The sequence below is a fragment of the Periophthalmus magnuspinnatus genome, chromosome 5, assembly GCF_009829125.3.
Source record: "Periophthalmus magnuspinnatus isolate fPerMag1 chromosome 5, fPerMag1.2.pri, whole genome shotgun sequence".
NCBI classification, from domain to species: domain Eukaryota; kingdom Metazoa; phylum Chordata; class Actinopteri; order Gobiiformes; family Gobiidae; genus Periophthalmus; species Periophthalmus magnuspinnatus.
Window position 1 is genome coordinate 16,692,592 of NC_047130.1, and position 15,979 is coordinate 16,708,570.

General features: G+C 42.3%; 1 protein-coding gene across 1 annotated transcript in view; it reads right to left on the bottom strand.

Annotated features, from left to right (window-relative positions):
- LOC117371532 (electroneutral sodium bicarbonate exchanger 1-like) overlaps window positions 1-15,714 on the bottom strand; it is a 48,729-nt gene extending 33,015 nt beyond the window's left edge. The window contains exons 1-5 of the mRNA XM_033967233.2: window positions 15,686-15,714; window positions 11,927-12,076; window positions 9,046-9,181; window positions 8,380-8,540; window positions 556-732 (exon numbers count right to left, since the gene is read on the bottom strand). Coding sequence (XP_033823124.1) covers window positions 556-732; window positions 8,380-8,540; window positions 9,046-9,181; window positions 11,927-12,047 — 595 coding nt within the window. The 5' untranslated portion in view covers window positions 12,048-12,076; window positions 15,686-15,714. The remainder of the gene's footprint in view (window positions 1-555; window positions 733-8,379; window positions 8,541-9,045; window positions 9,182-11,926; window positions 12,077-15,685) is intronic.
- Window positions 15,715-15,979: the final 265 nt, after the last annotated feature.

Below are 15,979 nucleotides of genomic sequence, written 5' to 3' on the forward strand. Positions count from 1 at the left end.
TTATTTTTGCTACTAAAGTGTGTATGGTGTTCTAATAGTAATACCTACTGGTTCTCAGTCATTTTTGGCCATTTAAATGCAAAATAGGTACATTTGCAGCTTTCTGGTCAAACACAATCAAAATCTGATTTTGTGCTGGCTTCTGTGGTCACTGTGATTTCAAGTTCTATGTGACATCACACAGGACTGTCCTGATTACAGCCAGGTGTTTGTGATCAGAAACACCTGGCTGGTTTGAAGTTTGAAGTGTGGATACCTGTTAAACCAATCGCACTGTTCCTTATACCTCCAGACCCCGCCCCGCCTCCCCCCTCACTCTCCCCTTTAGTCCTCCAGATGCCCCTCCTCCCCCTCCAGACTCCGCCCCTTCTCCCCCTTCACTATCCCCTTTAGTCCTCCAGACCCCCCCCCCCCCTCACTCTCCTTTAGTCCTCCAGACCCCCCCCCCCCCCCCCTCACTCTCCTTTTGTCCTCCAGACCCCGCCCCTCCTCCCCCCCTCACTCTCCTTTAGTCCTCCAGACCCCGCCCCTCCTCGCCCTCTAGACTCCTGGTACCTGGTATGTGCGGCTCGGACTGCTTGCGTGCTCCTTCGGTGATAGAGCGCACCATTGGGATCAGGTTCTTCTTCTTCTCGTTCTGATGTTTGTGTCTCTTCAGCAGAGCCTCGCGAACTTTGACCCTCACAGTATCATCCAGCTCATGCGCCGCCTCCTGGTGGTCCAACACCATATCTGCAACACAAGAACAGAATAGTCACAACAAGATGTCTTTGTGCTTGTCCCAAGTTGAGTTTGATTGAAAGAGTTGCCTGAGGAAGGGCATCTGATGTAAAACCCTGTCAAACTGAAAATTACACTTAGAGATTGGTTGTGGAAGAAATGAACAGAAAAGGATTTAAAAACAAACAAAATAAGTATTGTAATTGTATGAAGGCACCAAGAACTTGGCAAAAAGCAAGCAAAACTAAATTGTAATTTGAATGGTGGCAAATAAAGGTACCGTATGTAACTTTTCAGATGAAGAACACTTGTTTGTCTCTATGGAGATGCTATCGCTGGGTCTGGAATGTTCTACAGTATGGCATTAAGCATATCTTTCTCCACTGAGACAAAAAGGTAGGGTGTGCCGGGCCAAGGCACAGGTCAGATCTGCGGAGAGAGGCCACTCCATTCACAGTAAGTAATTCAGGTTATTTAAGCAATGAAAACACCTATAATTAAATTAATATGTTATAATAATAATGCAGCACTGTGGAACATTCGGGACAAAGCATAGACTGTGAGGTGCCTTCTTTCCCTGAGGTCGCTCCTACACGCATTAGCAACAGGTTTGATTGACAGCATGCTAAGCTCCCGCTCCGTGCTAAACTAGTGGTGTGGTCAGACACGTCAGACCTGAACGTGTTTTTTGAGCACAACATCAATGAACCATTTTCTTTCACAACGCGGAGATGCAAACCCCTTAAGAACATCATGACTCAGACCTCCCCAGACTTCCAATTAAAATGACACGAGCAGCAGAGCCAAACCGGAGCCTTCAGTGCCAAAGTCTCACTCTGGAAATGTATTTAACTGTGAGAAATCTGACCAGCAGAGCAACGGAAGCCTACAGTATGTGAAGTAACTAATGGGAGATTTCTGTGTTACATGTGAGCAGTGCCCCAGTGCTACTTCTGCTTTGGTGAGCGATAAAAATGCTTTTAAATAATTAATTAGAGTGGCTGAAGTCGACAAAGGAAATGACTGGCAGAGTAAAAACATGCCCAGTGATTCCATCAACTAATCAACGTAAAACTATAGCAAATCCAGATTGATCTCTCTCTATTTTTTATACAGAGAGAGAGAGGTGTTGTTCATTTGTTAAAGTGTAAAATGTAGTAATTTAGCTTCAAAATGAGACATATTTTGTTCAACAGTAACAATATGAACCAATTTCTTAACTTTTCTTATGACTTTTGTGTATTTATTTTTGTTTGCTAAAAGCCGAAACTTGAACTCAAAAACTTTAGTCAGGATGTTTCCACGAACATGGTAAAAACGTTTACTTTTCAGTCCAGTTCAAAAATGTAATAAGTAGAAAGTACAGATACTGCTCTCAAATCTAGTGAAGTAAAAATAAAAAAAGTATCCACTGTAAAAATGTACGTAAGAAAAGTACAGATACCTAAAAATTCTATTTAAGAACAGAACTTTACTACTTTTACTTTGTTACCTTCCACTACTGAGTCTGGTCCCCACTCCATCCATCGACCCTCGTGCCAGGACCAAACACTATCATCCAATCAGATTTGTTTATTCCCATGACGTTCCATTAGTCACCCATCTGAACAAAATTCACCTCATTCTACCTCCCCTCAGATTAACAGAAATTAGTACTTTGCTCATTGATTCTGCAGAAATCTGCCATGTTTTTCAGTCTCCTGTGATATATATTTTTTTTGTTCCTCTAAACAGCCATGTTTGTTTTGATACTGATGGACTATGCATGTCCCTGATTGGCTAACCCAGCTGTCTGTCACGCCCATTTGAAAAAGGGAAGATTCACCATTGACCAGACTCACCTTTTTGTAAAGTATTGAAAAAGTGTGTGCTCTGGATGCAGGCATAAACTGCACCTCATAAGCGAAGAGGAAGATGAAACTGTCCAGTCCCTCCCAAGACTCTAACTGTAACTCTCCGTGTCCTCTGTCTCTTGTCAGTTGATACTATGCAGCTGATATCATCAACATTCCCTGAGGATGTGATCCTAACTAGAGGCACTGCTCTGTCTGAAGCTCTGTTACTCAAGTTAGACTTTAATCTGAGCTTTGTTTTAACACAATCTGACCAGAAAGAGCTGATTTGAGAAACTACAGGATGAGCTGATTTGTGCTGTTAAACAAGTTCCTCCTCAAATAACATTACAGTCACGAGCTAGCTAGCATTAGCCAACAGTTTTCCAGTTAGTCACTTTCACCTTTTTGTTGAAAATCAAACAGAACCATGAATGCATGATGCTTGTTGATCATGTTCCTAAAAATGTTTTGTTTAAATCCATCTTGTATTCTTTCTTGAGTTTTCAGACTATCTTCTAGTGCGTCAGACTAATGTGTGCATTGTGTCACCATGGTAACTGCTAAAAGTTCTACCATAGACTTCCACGGTGATGATATGATATGATATGATGAAATGATGCCGGCCCTTTACTCTCTGCTCCTGTCAGTCATGGCCATGTCGATCTGTCGTCATAGCGCTGACTAACAACAAACCTGGCAACAAAACTATTACTACTGCAAGTTTCCAAAGGCAGAGGCAGCTCCTGTCTCCAGCTCCACATGTTCAGAGCAGATATCGAGCTCTCCATCGATGGGGAGCTTTACCTTCATGTCTGTTAATGCACTAAAAGCAATAATTGGACATCTCTTTTTCTCTCTCTCTCTCTCTTTCCACTCTTCTCTCTCCTGCCCTCTTCTCCGTTTCTCTCTCTCTTCCTCTCCTCTTTCCCTCTCCTTCTCCCTGTCCCTCTTTACTTCTCTCCCTCCTCCCTCTTCTCTCTTTGTCTCTCCATCCCTCTGTCTTTTCTTTCTGGCTTTCCCTCTCTTCTCACTCTTTCTCTACCTCTTATCTTTTTCTCTCTTCCTCTGCCTCTTCTTCTTCCCCCTATCTCTCTCTTTCCCTCCCTCTCTCTTATCAGTTGCAGAGTCAGCCCTGGACTATGCGGTCCTGCCCCCCTCTCCTTGTCGGCCAATCAGATTGCAGATGACATCAGCCTGTGGTGAGTGCACTTACCTGGACTTGAGTGAGGGATTCAGAAGCAGTGTTAATGTGGCAGAGTAAGAGGTCATTTCAGTGTGAGGATGAGAGGATGAGAGGGTGAGAGGGTGAGAGGGTGAGAGGAGGATGAGAAGAGGATGAGAGGATGAGATGATGAAAGGATGACGGAGGATCAGAGGATGTTAGAGTGTGAGGATGAGAGGGCTGAGAGGGGATGTGAGGATGAGAGGAGGATGAGAGAAGGATGTGAGGATGAAAGGATGAGAGGGGGTGTGAGAGGAGGATGAGGGGATGTGAGGATCAGAGGATGATGAAAGGATGAGGGGCGAATGTGACGATCAGAGGATGTGAGGATGAGGGGAGGTGAGGATGAGAGGAGGAAGAGAGGATGAGGGGATGAAAGGATGTGAGGATGAAAGGATCAGAGAGGTTGAGAGGACGTGAGAGTGAGAGGAGGATGAGGGAATGTGAGAGTGAGAGGAGGATTAGAGGATGAGGGGAGGATGAGAGGAGGATGTGAGAATGAGAAGGTATGAGGATGAGAGGATGAGAAGATGCAAGGATGAGTGGATGAAAGTTTGAGAGGATGTAAGGATATGAGAATGAGGATGAAAGAATGTGTGAATGAGAGGATGAGAAGATGCAAGAATGTGAGGATGAGAGAATGTGAGGGTGAGAGTATGAAAGTTTGAGAGGATGTGATGATGAGAAAACACGAGGATGAGAGCAAATGAGGATGAGAGGATGAAAGTTTGAGAGGATGTGAGGATGAGTGGATGAGAGGATGTGTAGATGAGAGGATGAAAGTTTGAGAGGATGTGAGGATGAGAGGATGTGAGAGATGAGAGGACAGGTACTGCAGGAAAAGAATACACATGATTTTTTGTTTTATTTTTTTTAAAAACTAGACTGTATGTGATTAGCAACTATAATTATTTTAAATACATATGATTTTAATGAAGGGACAAGGAACAGTTTGAACACAAATGTACGACGCTGTTCTCTGTTCTTTCTTGTGATGTCACCCACAGCGTTAGCAGTTATAGAGGACAATATGAGAGCCGAGTTCCATGTTTGGCAGATGTGAACTGTTTCCATAATCTGATTACTCCAGAAATCAGACAACGATGAGATCAGAGGTGAGCCTGTGAACACTGTGTTTGTGTAACGTTCCATAAGCTGAACAGGTGCTGCTGGCAGGTGCAGCTCTGACAAGAAGAGAGAGAAAGAAGGAAAGAGGGAGGAGAGAGAATAGACAGGTGGAGAAAGAGGGAGGGGGGGTAGAGAGAGGAGAGGGGAAAAGGAAGGAGGAGAGAGAATAGACAGGCAGATAGAGAGAAAGAGGGAGAGATAAAGAGAGGGGAGAGAAACAAAGAAAGAGGAAGAAGGGGGGAATAGACATATAAAGGGAGAGAGGAGAGAAAAAGGAGAGAGAATAGACAGAGAGAGAGGAGAGGGAAAAGGGGAGGAAGAGAGACAGAACAGACAGAAAGAGCCAGACAGACCGAGGAGAGGGAAAGAGGGATGAAAAGAAACAGAACAGACAGAAAGAAAAAGAGGGCGAGAAGGGAAGGGAGAGAGAGAATAGACATCCAGAGACACTGACAGAGGGAGAGGAAGAATAGAGAGACCTAGAGAGATAGATAAAGTAGAAAGACAGAGGGAGAGGAGACAGGAGAGGGAAAGAGGGATGAGGAGGGGAAGAGAGACAGAGTGAGAGAATAGACAAAGAGAGAGGAGACAGAGGAGAGGTGGGCGGAGAGTAAATGTCACCTAAACAGAACACAGAAGCTGAATTATTCATCTTATAACAAACATATAATTATTTCCACATCACCTGTCAACAGGTGACCTTCACATCAGTGTTTCATATTAGCCTGCGATTTATTTAGTTTTGTTTAGTTTTGTCTGCTCTATAGTTATAATCTTTTACAGTTGCGGTCATTATCATTAATTTAGACATTTTAAAGATTCTATATGACACTATTTTCTGATCTGTTCTAATGTTGTTTCTTCATCACAAACAGACCTGGAGTTGTGTTTTGTTTCATTCACACATGTTTAACGCACAAACCTGCATATTTAGGCTGAGTTCTTCTCTCAAACTGAAAACACTCTGTTCCACTTTGTGATGTCATCATGTGGTAATACAGGAAGTGCTCCACTGTGTTTTTAATCTGCACGTACCTTCACTAAATATATATATATATATATATATATATATATATATATATATATATATATATATATATATATATATATATATATATATATATATATATATATATATATATATATATATATATGTGGAATTTCCTCACTGTGGGACTAATAAAGGCATATCTTATCTTATCTCTTAGAATCATTTGGATGATTTCATCCCTGGAATTGCCAATCTCTACTGAACTAAAGGTAAAAGGAGCTGTTAAGTTAAAAACTTCCACTTCATGACATCACAAGGTGGAATAGAGCATTTTGAGGTTTGGAGATGTAGACAGACTAATAATAAAGTGTTACTCACACATGTGTGAATTAAACAAAACACAACTCCAGGTCTGTTTTTGAGGAGGAAACAGCATTAGAACATGACTTAGAGCTCACAAGAGTCAGTGTTGCATAATATAGGCCCTTTAAAAGCAGCATTCATCTAAAACAACTTAATAAAAGAAACAAATTACTCAAACTTGCATGAATCACTCTAAATAAAGGTGTGAGTGGGTAAATGAGAAAGAACACATTTAGAATATGGTTTAAAGTTGTGTATAACGAATGATTCATACAGGTTTGAGTCATCTTTATTGTCCTACATTCAAGACGTCATGGCTTCAAAGATTTCCATTTACCTCTGTCCACGTACACCCCCGATTTTGTTCACTTTCATTCTTGTGTATTCATTATGGCACAGATGAAAAAATAAACCACTTGTTTGTGTGATCTGCAGATGTCCTTGGGCGGAGCTGACAGCATCACCAGAGTTTCATGAAGGAAAGTTGAAATCAGCACCAGGTTGTTTTAGATGAATATTGTGATTTAAAATGTGCAAATTATAACATAATTATTTAGAGATGAGAACTATAGAGACACAAGCACAATATGTCTGCTTTAAAGGTCCTATATTACACAATATGGCTTAAGCCATGTTCTAATGTTGTTCCCTCTTCAAAAACAGACCTGGAGTTGTGTTTTGTTTCATTCACACATGTTTGAGTAACACTTTATTATTAGTCTGTCACATCTCCAATGCTCAAAATGCTCTGTCCCACGTTGTGATGTCATGAAGTAGTAGTTTTCAAGTTAGCAGCTCCCTTTACCTTTAGTTCAGTAGAGATTTGCAATTCCAGGGATGAAATCATCCAAATGAACCTAGTGGAGCATTTCTTGTATTACCACATGATGACATCACAAGGTGGAACAGAGTGTTTTCAGTTTGAGAGAAGAACTCAGCCTAAATATGCAGGGTTTGTATGAATGAAAAAATAAAAACACAACTCCAGGTCTGTTTGTAATGAGGAAACAACATTGGAACAGAGATCAGACAATAACATAATATGGGCTCTTTAATGCCATACTGTGGAATATTCTAAACCAGGAAAGTCGACAGGGGGAAACACAAAGGCGTTTATTGACTCGGGTTCCAAGGTTTCAGGGGCCCAGAATTGGACCTTTATCCTATTAATTTATATTAGAGGAGGTCCATGAGAGGCTGCTTTCCCCGGGAGCCCAAAATTCTGTCAATGGGCCTGTTCCAGACAAAGCAATAGGATCTCCATGGCAACAAGCTGCTGACAGACCTTCCATCAGAAAAGTTACATTGTGGAACTTTAAAAATAGGCTTCATAAAGTCACTGCAAACTGTGTCAAAGCTATCATTGTACTTTAAGTGTACTGGAAAAGGTCCGTAGTTTTGCATTGCTCTAATGTTATTTGATATAACCTTGTTCTCACATTATGAACCCGGCTGGTGTTCAGACAGGCCTGCGTGGCTGAATATAGCTGTGTAAAGCTCCCTGCGGCTGCTCCTCTCTGGGTCATATCGATCTGTCCCGGGTTACACAGCCCACACAGCCCAAGGACGTCAGCGAAGAGCTAGGGTAACGCTATATTTAACTAAAACTAGGCATATTTATGTTTCACCGCTACAATGTTCTATGTAAAGTGTAATATTAGCATCCAATCACAAACGGCGAAAAGACAAACCAGCGCTGCCTCCAGGACTATGTAGTGTTGTGTTTAGCATACACTGTATACATAAATGGACATAGCTAACCTGTTAGCCGCCGCGTTCAAAATAGGAAGTGATCATGGGCACGCTTCCAGTTCCATCGACTCTGGCTCCAGTTCACTTTCTATTGAGAAACTCTTCCCTCTCTCTGTTACTGCTGCTGTCAGTCTCGTGATTTTGGCCCTAAAATGTTCATATTAACCCGTTTTACATGATCCTGGGGTTTTTATTTCACTATTGTGTTTGTAAATCAAGATATGAACATTAATAACAGACAAATTAGTCACTTTCTTTCCCAAAGCATTCTACCGCTAGGGTTAGCAACAGGTATGATTGACAGCGATTGACGTCACACTCACTTAGTCCACTTCTGTATACAGTCTATGGTGTTTAGTGTGTAGTACCGGCGATCTCCTCTATGCTGTCCGCTCTCATGTCCAGCAGCACGCTCCCGTTGATGATGCAGCTCCTCAGCTCAAACAGACTGTGCAGAGACAAAGTGGCCACGTAGGGTTTACTCCAGCGCTCGCCCCCGTCCTCCACATCCTCCTCGAACTTCAGCCACCTGAGAGGGAGACGCCAAACATGGACTTTCAACAAGTACTACAAAATATACATCACTTGATCATCCCAGAAGGTATGTGGAGTAGAGCTGCAACAATGAATCAACTGTGAACTAGACAACTAGCTAACTTTGTAATCGTTATCTGGACTGTAGAGACTCTAAGATATTTTAAGACCACACAGACAGTGGTATAATTCACTCAAAATGTAAATTGGGCACAATGGTTGACCTCATGTAACGCCATTGGGCAAGACACTTCACCAACCTTTCGTGACTGGTGGTGTTTGGCAAGGCAAACACATTTAAACAACACATTGTCAGGAGCCAAACAGCCAAATCAGCTCATCTCTTGTAGTTTCAGCTAAGTCAGTTAGTTTCTGGTCAGATTGTGTTAGAACAAAGCTCAGATTAAAGTCAAACTTGAGTAACAAAGCTTCAGACAGAACAGTGCTTTCAGTTAGCTTCACCAGCTTCTTTTGGTGTGCATGTAAACACAGCCTCTCACCGTGCCGTCTCCTTCCACTCGGCGTCCTTCCCATCACGCACACAGATCTCGTCCAGCTCCGTGAAGAGGTCGTGGGACTCGTGCTCCGCGTCCTCCTCCGTGCCCAGGATGAACTGCACTCGCTGGGACGGAGTGTCTGTGTAGGGGGGGGGTATGGAGGAGAGGTTAGGAACTGAATGCTAGAACATGGACTTTCCACCAGTGCGACAGGAACACTACTGTGCCTTGAGGCGTGGCCAGGTGTGTTGTGAAAAAATGTCCAATTGAAGAGTTCATTTATTTATTTCAGCCTGGAAAGACTCAAACATGAAAGAAAGTGTTATAGGCTTTAATGAGTGTGTTAACTTTGGCAGTCAGACCCCGGCAGAGGACATCGCCATGAAGGGCAGTAGCACTCTATGTGCGGTAGTGCTCTGAGCGTGTGCGGTAGAGTTCTAAGAGTGTGCAGTAGTGTTCTGAGCATGTGCACTAGTGCTGGTGAGCTGTGAGCTTGTGCGGTAGTGTGGGAACATGACAAGGGGATCATAGGCACCACTCCGGGACTCAGAAAGATCAGAAAATACTGCTCTAGAACAACTACAGGTACAGGGGGTAAGGCAGATCTGGACATACCCTGGACTTATTTTAATGCAGCACATTTTTGATGATAATTATTATAGCATGGTAATAGATTACAGCTATATTTGACAGAGATTTGCTTTTACTGTTATTTATTGCACCAGTTATTTGTTGCACCAGTGAGTGTGGGTCTGCTTCTCCACCACACGCCTGGTTTCAAATATGTCCTCGGGTGAGGCATTAGAATAATAATAGATCATGAGGGAGTCAAAAACTCCGTGACTCTGACAACTGTCTGTTGATACTTTGCAGTGACACCACACTGGGGGGAACTATATGTATATATTTGGCGGAATGTTCAACAGTTACCATGGTGACACAACAAACACTGCCAAAAAGTTTTGAAATAACCTTAAACTCAAGAAAAAAAATACAAAATGGATTTAAACAGCCCATTTTCAGGAGCCTGTGACTGTTGGCTAATGCTAGCTAGCTTGTAACTAATGTTATTTAAAAGGGACTTAATAGGGGTTTAATAGCGTAAATCAGCTCACCTGTTGTAGTTCAGCTAAGTCAGTTCTTTATGGTCAGATTGTGTTCAAACAAAGCTCAGATTAAAGTACTTTGAGTAACAAAACTTCAAACAGAGCAGTGCACACAGTTAGCTTCAGCCCCAGGGAATATTGAAGCTGCAAAGTATCAATTGTCCAAATTGTGTAGACATCTTATCTGTCCTCTCTGTCTCTCTTCTCTCTCTCTCTCTCTCTCCTCTCTCCACTTTGTGTCTCTCTACTATCTCTTTTCTCTCTCTTCTCTCTCTCTCCTCTCTTTCTTCTCCCTCCTCACTGTCTCTCTCCTCTCTCTCTCCTCTCTCTCTGTTTTCTCTCCTGTTGCTCTCTCTCTCTCCTCTCTCCACTTTGTGTCTCTCTCCTATCTCTTTTCTCTCTCTTCTCTCTCTCTCCTCTCTTTCTTCTCTCTCTCTCTTCTGTCTCTCCTCTCTCTCTCCACTCTGTCTCTCTCTCCTCTCTCTCTGTCTCTGTTTTCTCTCCTGTCGCTCTCCTTTATCTCAGTCTCTCCCCTCTCTCCACTCTGTCTCTCTCTCCTCTCTCTCTGTCTCTCTCTCTCCTCTCTCTCCACTCTGTCTCTCTCCCCCCTTTCTCTGTCTCTGTTCTTTCCCCTCTCTCTCCTCTATCTCCATTCTCTCTGTGTGTGTGTCTCTCTGTCCTCTCTCTCCCTTCTCTCTCTCTGTCTCTCTCTGTCTCTCTCTCCTCTCTCTCCACTCTGTCTCTCTCTCCACTCTTTGGTCTGTCTCTTTCTCTCCCCTCTCTCTGTCTCTGTTCTCTCTCTCTCACGGTGTCTCTCTCTTCTCTCTCTCCACTCTCTCTCTCTTCTCTCTCTTTTATCTGTCTCTCTCTCTCACCTCTCTCTCTCTCTCTCTCCTCTCTCTCTCTGTTCTCTCTCTTCTCTCTGTTCACTGGAGCTGGTCTCTGCTGTCAATAGACGCCTCTGGGAACTGTGGCTTTAATGCATCAGACTCTGGATCAGTCTGATCAGCTCCTGTCAGTCCTGCTCCTGTCTGTCCTGCTCCTGTCTGTCCTTCTGTCTGTCCTGAACTTACTTGAGTAAATACTTTTACTCAAGTAAGTTCATGTAGCACAAATGAAGCAGAAAAGTGATTATGTGATTATTGAGTTTGTGTCTGTCGGCTGTGTTCACACAGGTTCTGGTTTAGATCTGGTTTGACTCTGGTTTAATCCTGACTTGGACTTGGTTTGCTCCTGTCGTGATTTGGGTTTAGTCCCAGTTCAGTCCTAGTTATGATGTGGTGTGCGTACTTCTGTGTGTACTGTTGTGCGTACTTCTGTGTGTACTGTTGTGTGTACTTCTGTGTGTACCTCTGTGTGTACTGTTGTGTGTACTTCTGTGTGTACTGTTGTGTGTACTTCTGTGTGTACTGTTGTGTGTACTTCTGTGTGTACTGTTGTGCGTACTTCTGTGTGTACTGTTGTGTGTACTTCTGTGTGTACCTCTGTGTGTACTGCTGCAGAGTTGGCCCTGCTCTTGGCCTGGAATCAAAGGTTAAATTAGTATTGATATGTTTTGTGCCACACGTGATGAGAACCATGAACAGAACTGAAATGAGGCTCAATGTAACTAGTTTTATAGCCCATACCTGCTTATTTTATATGAGTATTTTTGTATGTTTTAGTAGTACTAGAGCTACATGGTTGCTATAGTAAATAACAAAAAACTAAATACAGTATTACTGTATTTAGTTTTAATTAACTTACTTTTAATTAACTGAGTGTACTCATTGTGTTACCGTGACTGGCGCTCTTCTCTGGCTCCTCGCTCTGTGGGGTGGTTTCACTCCCAGACCTCCTCTCTCTCTTTCGGTGTCTGGAGCCGTGGGGCCGGTGGTGTCTGTGGCTCTGACGTGGCATCCGGACCCCGACGTACAGGGTCCGGTGTCCTGGAGAGAGAACGGGTCAGAGCTAATCCAGTCTAGGGTTGTCAAAAGTATCAAAACTAGATACTCATTTGGGCAAGTATCAATACTAAAAAGTCACATTTACAGGACTGAATATGTTTATAATGATGTCTCTGTGTATCTTTCACAAGTACAAGACACATAGACTAGAATACACCCCTGGACCACTATGAACCTACTGGACACTGAGGGATTACACAGATATAAGACACATGGGAACAGAAAACAAAGTACTACCATTTAATGTTAAAAATCACAGCGTATTGTCTAAAGAAAGAGTGTTTTTATTATCATTGTGGTATCAAAATCACTATTGAGTATCAAGTCTATTCATTAGTATCGAAAATGTAGTATCGTGACAACACTCTGGTCTCAAAAACTCTTTCTTTGCAATATTCTGATGGTGATATTCTGGTGGTACACAAACTCCTCCTCAGTCTTTCAAACTTATAATGGTGAACCAGGAAGTAATGTTGGTGCACTGTTAGCATGCTAGTTATTATTAGCACTATTGTGATAAGGTCTGCTCTTTCCTCTGTAAGTTGTGAAAAGTGCTTATAAACTCATCTTAGTGAATAATTAGCATGCTCTGAATACATAAGGTAAATGAGGAATAACTCTGGACCACTGCAAACTGTTTAAAATGAACTAGACCTGTCTTTCATGTTTTCCAGACGTTTTACCATATGGACAACAGCTGCTGGAGTTAATAATAATTAAAAAAAAGTACAAAATGGCCGCTCCGTCCTGATATTGTGGAGAGAAGGTGGAACAAAAGCTCCATGAGTGATTAGGCTGTTAAGATTGTCCTGAATCAAAATTTGCATCAGTTACACAGAGCGATGACTCACCCATTCACTGCACTGCATCATGGGTAATTGTGGAGGTTTGTATTCACTGACCTGCAGCCCTTTGATCGGACACAATACAAGTCTCACTATAGAGCCAGATACATTATGAGGCAGTATTTCACATTTCTGGTCAGGCTGCGGTCACCAAATCCTTGAAGTTTCGGTCATGATTTCAGATGGAGGATGGGGCTTATATGTATCTAGTGTTTTTGTTTTTATCTAATCTGAACACTTTCATGTTCTACAATTTTGACTTGGCTTAAATCAGCCCCATTCTGCAAACTGGACTCTTCAGAGCTTTTAACCATATTGTAGCTGTTTCCTCGAAATTGTATTCAGAGTGATTCATGTTTGAGTAATGTCTTATTTTCAAGATGCCATTTTGCTGATCAGTCCCCGTTTTCACCTCCACCAGAACACGCCCACTGTGACGTATGCACTTCCTTCTTCAGTTTTATTTTCTTAAACCCGTAGGATTTGGCAGTGTCACGTCATCATTTTGGTACAAATGAAAAAAATATAGAGACACAATGACGGACAGAGAGAGGCTTCAGAGGGTGGTCAAAACAGCCCAAAAGATCATCGGCTGCCCTCTCCCCTCCCTGATGGATATTTACACCTCCCGCTGCCTCAGCAGGGCCAAAAACATTATTAAGGACAGCTCCCACCCTGGCTTTGATCTGTTTCACCTGCTGCCCTCAGGAAGGCGCTACAGGTCAATCAAAGCAAGGACCACCAGACTCAAAAAAAAGTGTTTTCCCTAGTGCCATAACCTTCTTGAATTCATGTATGCACTGACCTCTCACTTGTGCAATATTTAATATAGTGTAATATTTTTTACTGAGTGCAATATTCAATATTTAATACAGTGCAATATGTTTGACTGAGTGCAATATTTAACACAGTGCAATGTTTGGCACAGTGCAGTGGTTAATACAGTGAAGTATTTAGTACAGTGCAGTAGTTAATGCAGTGCAATGTTCTGATCAAGTGCAGTATTTGACTCACTTGCTGCCGGGTAATTGTTGTGCAATCTTGTTTGACTGAGAGTTGTAGTCTGGAGTGTTTTGATGTCTGGCACTAGGACTTACTTATTTGTTTTATTTGTGCTGTGTTGTGGGTGTTACTGTTACTTTCTGTTTAAAAAAAAGTGAAAAACAGAACTAGTTCATTTTAAACAGTTTGCAGTGGTCCAGAGTTACTCCTCATTTACCTTATGCATTCAGAGCATCCAAATTATTCACCGTGATGAGTTTATAAGCACTTTTCACAACATTCAGAGACCAGAGAGCAGTTTTACAGCTTGTTTGAATCCTTCCACTACAATTTGCCCTTTTCATGTGGATAGGCCCAGTAATTACAGAGACATTAACCATAAACCAGCTCAACAAGTCTCCATTTTTCCAGTCAAACAGCAGAGTTCTGACCGGTCTCCAGCTCTTTGAGAACAGAAGCTAACTGCTGTCACTTCTCATCACCTCTTCTCCGTGATGAGTTTAATTTTAGCTAAATATGCAAATGTAGAACTGAGGGTGAGAGCCAGAATCATCAAATGCTTGGTAATTTGTAACGTTCACTGGTTCTCTTCTGATTTGAAGGATTTTATATTTTCGTGGTGAAATTGTCTGAAGTGATGTGCTGTAGTCCTGGAACAGTTATAGTGCATAATTATACCATAGACTGTATATATAAATGAACATAGCTAACCTGCTATCCGCCGCCTTCCAAATAGTGAGTATGGGCACGCTTCCAGCTCCATTGACTCTGGCTCCAATTCACTGTCTATTGAAAAACTGTGGCCTCTTACTGTAACTGCTGCTGTCAGACTCATCATTTTGGTCTTAAATGTTGGTATTAACCCGCTCTACTCTTTTGTCCGTGAATCAAGATATAAACATTAATAACAGACAAATCAGACACCTTCTTTCCTCAAGATCGTTCCCACTAGTGTTAGTGTAACCAGTATGGATATTTGACACTGCAAAAGAAAACTAGCTCAGCCTTGGTGTCAAACGAGGTTGACGAGATCCATTGATGGCGAGCCTCCCAGCCAAATTGTGAACCTCTACCACCCACAGATTGACACCAACGAGAGCCTGCTTTGGATAGATTCCATGACTTGACTATTTCCCCTGATTTACTGACTCAAACATTGATTGAAGTTGCAAGCCAATAATTTTCAAAAGAACAATTCCCAAGGGACGCTTTTTATATTTATTATTCTGGGCCCATATACGTGTAATTGTATAGTGCGATGCTTTTATATTTTTCTACCTTAAAGTTCACAATTAACTACATTTACCTGTGTCCATTGTTCTTGATATATCTCAGCTCCTACAAACCTAGAGGTCAAGATGTGTACATTACTGGGTTACATTAGCAACAAGTTTGATTGCTACGTGCCTCCTCCCTACTAAACCAGCGGTGTGAGCAGGAAGCGGCGTTACCTTCAAAATCCTCGCTCCGGATTGGCTCTTTGGTTGCTATGATACTCACAGTCAGAATTCCAAATATGGAACTCCAAATTGGCCACTATATCTGCTCTAGCCTCGATGAGCTTCATTTGACTGAAGCCGAACGCTGTGGGTGACGTCACACTCACTTAGTCCACTTCTTTACACAGTCTATGCGTTACTCACTGGTCTCCCATCCAAGTCCTGACTAGGCCTGACCCGGCTTAGCTTCAGAGAACAGACGAGATCAGGCTTTTCTATTCGAGGTGATTTAAAATGAAACTCACCCTCCAGTTCTTCTTTCTCATAGTGGATGTTGCTGGTGCCTCCCTGGTCCACCACCACCTCCTCGTCGGGCCTCTGCAACGCACACACAAGAAATACATATCAAAATCAAAAATAAAATAAACAAAAAAGACATATTTGATCATGTAAACTTGGTCCCATAGTTAATCTGTACACTCAGCTGTATCACAAACTACCAGGAAACCCAAAGGCAGAAGCAGGCGTGGGAGTAATGCTAACAACAGCTAGCATGCTGTGACGCCACGGACAATAAAACGCTCTCTAATTAGATGCAG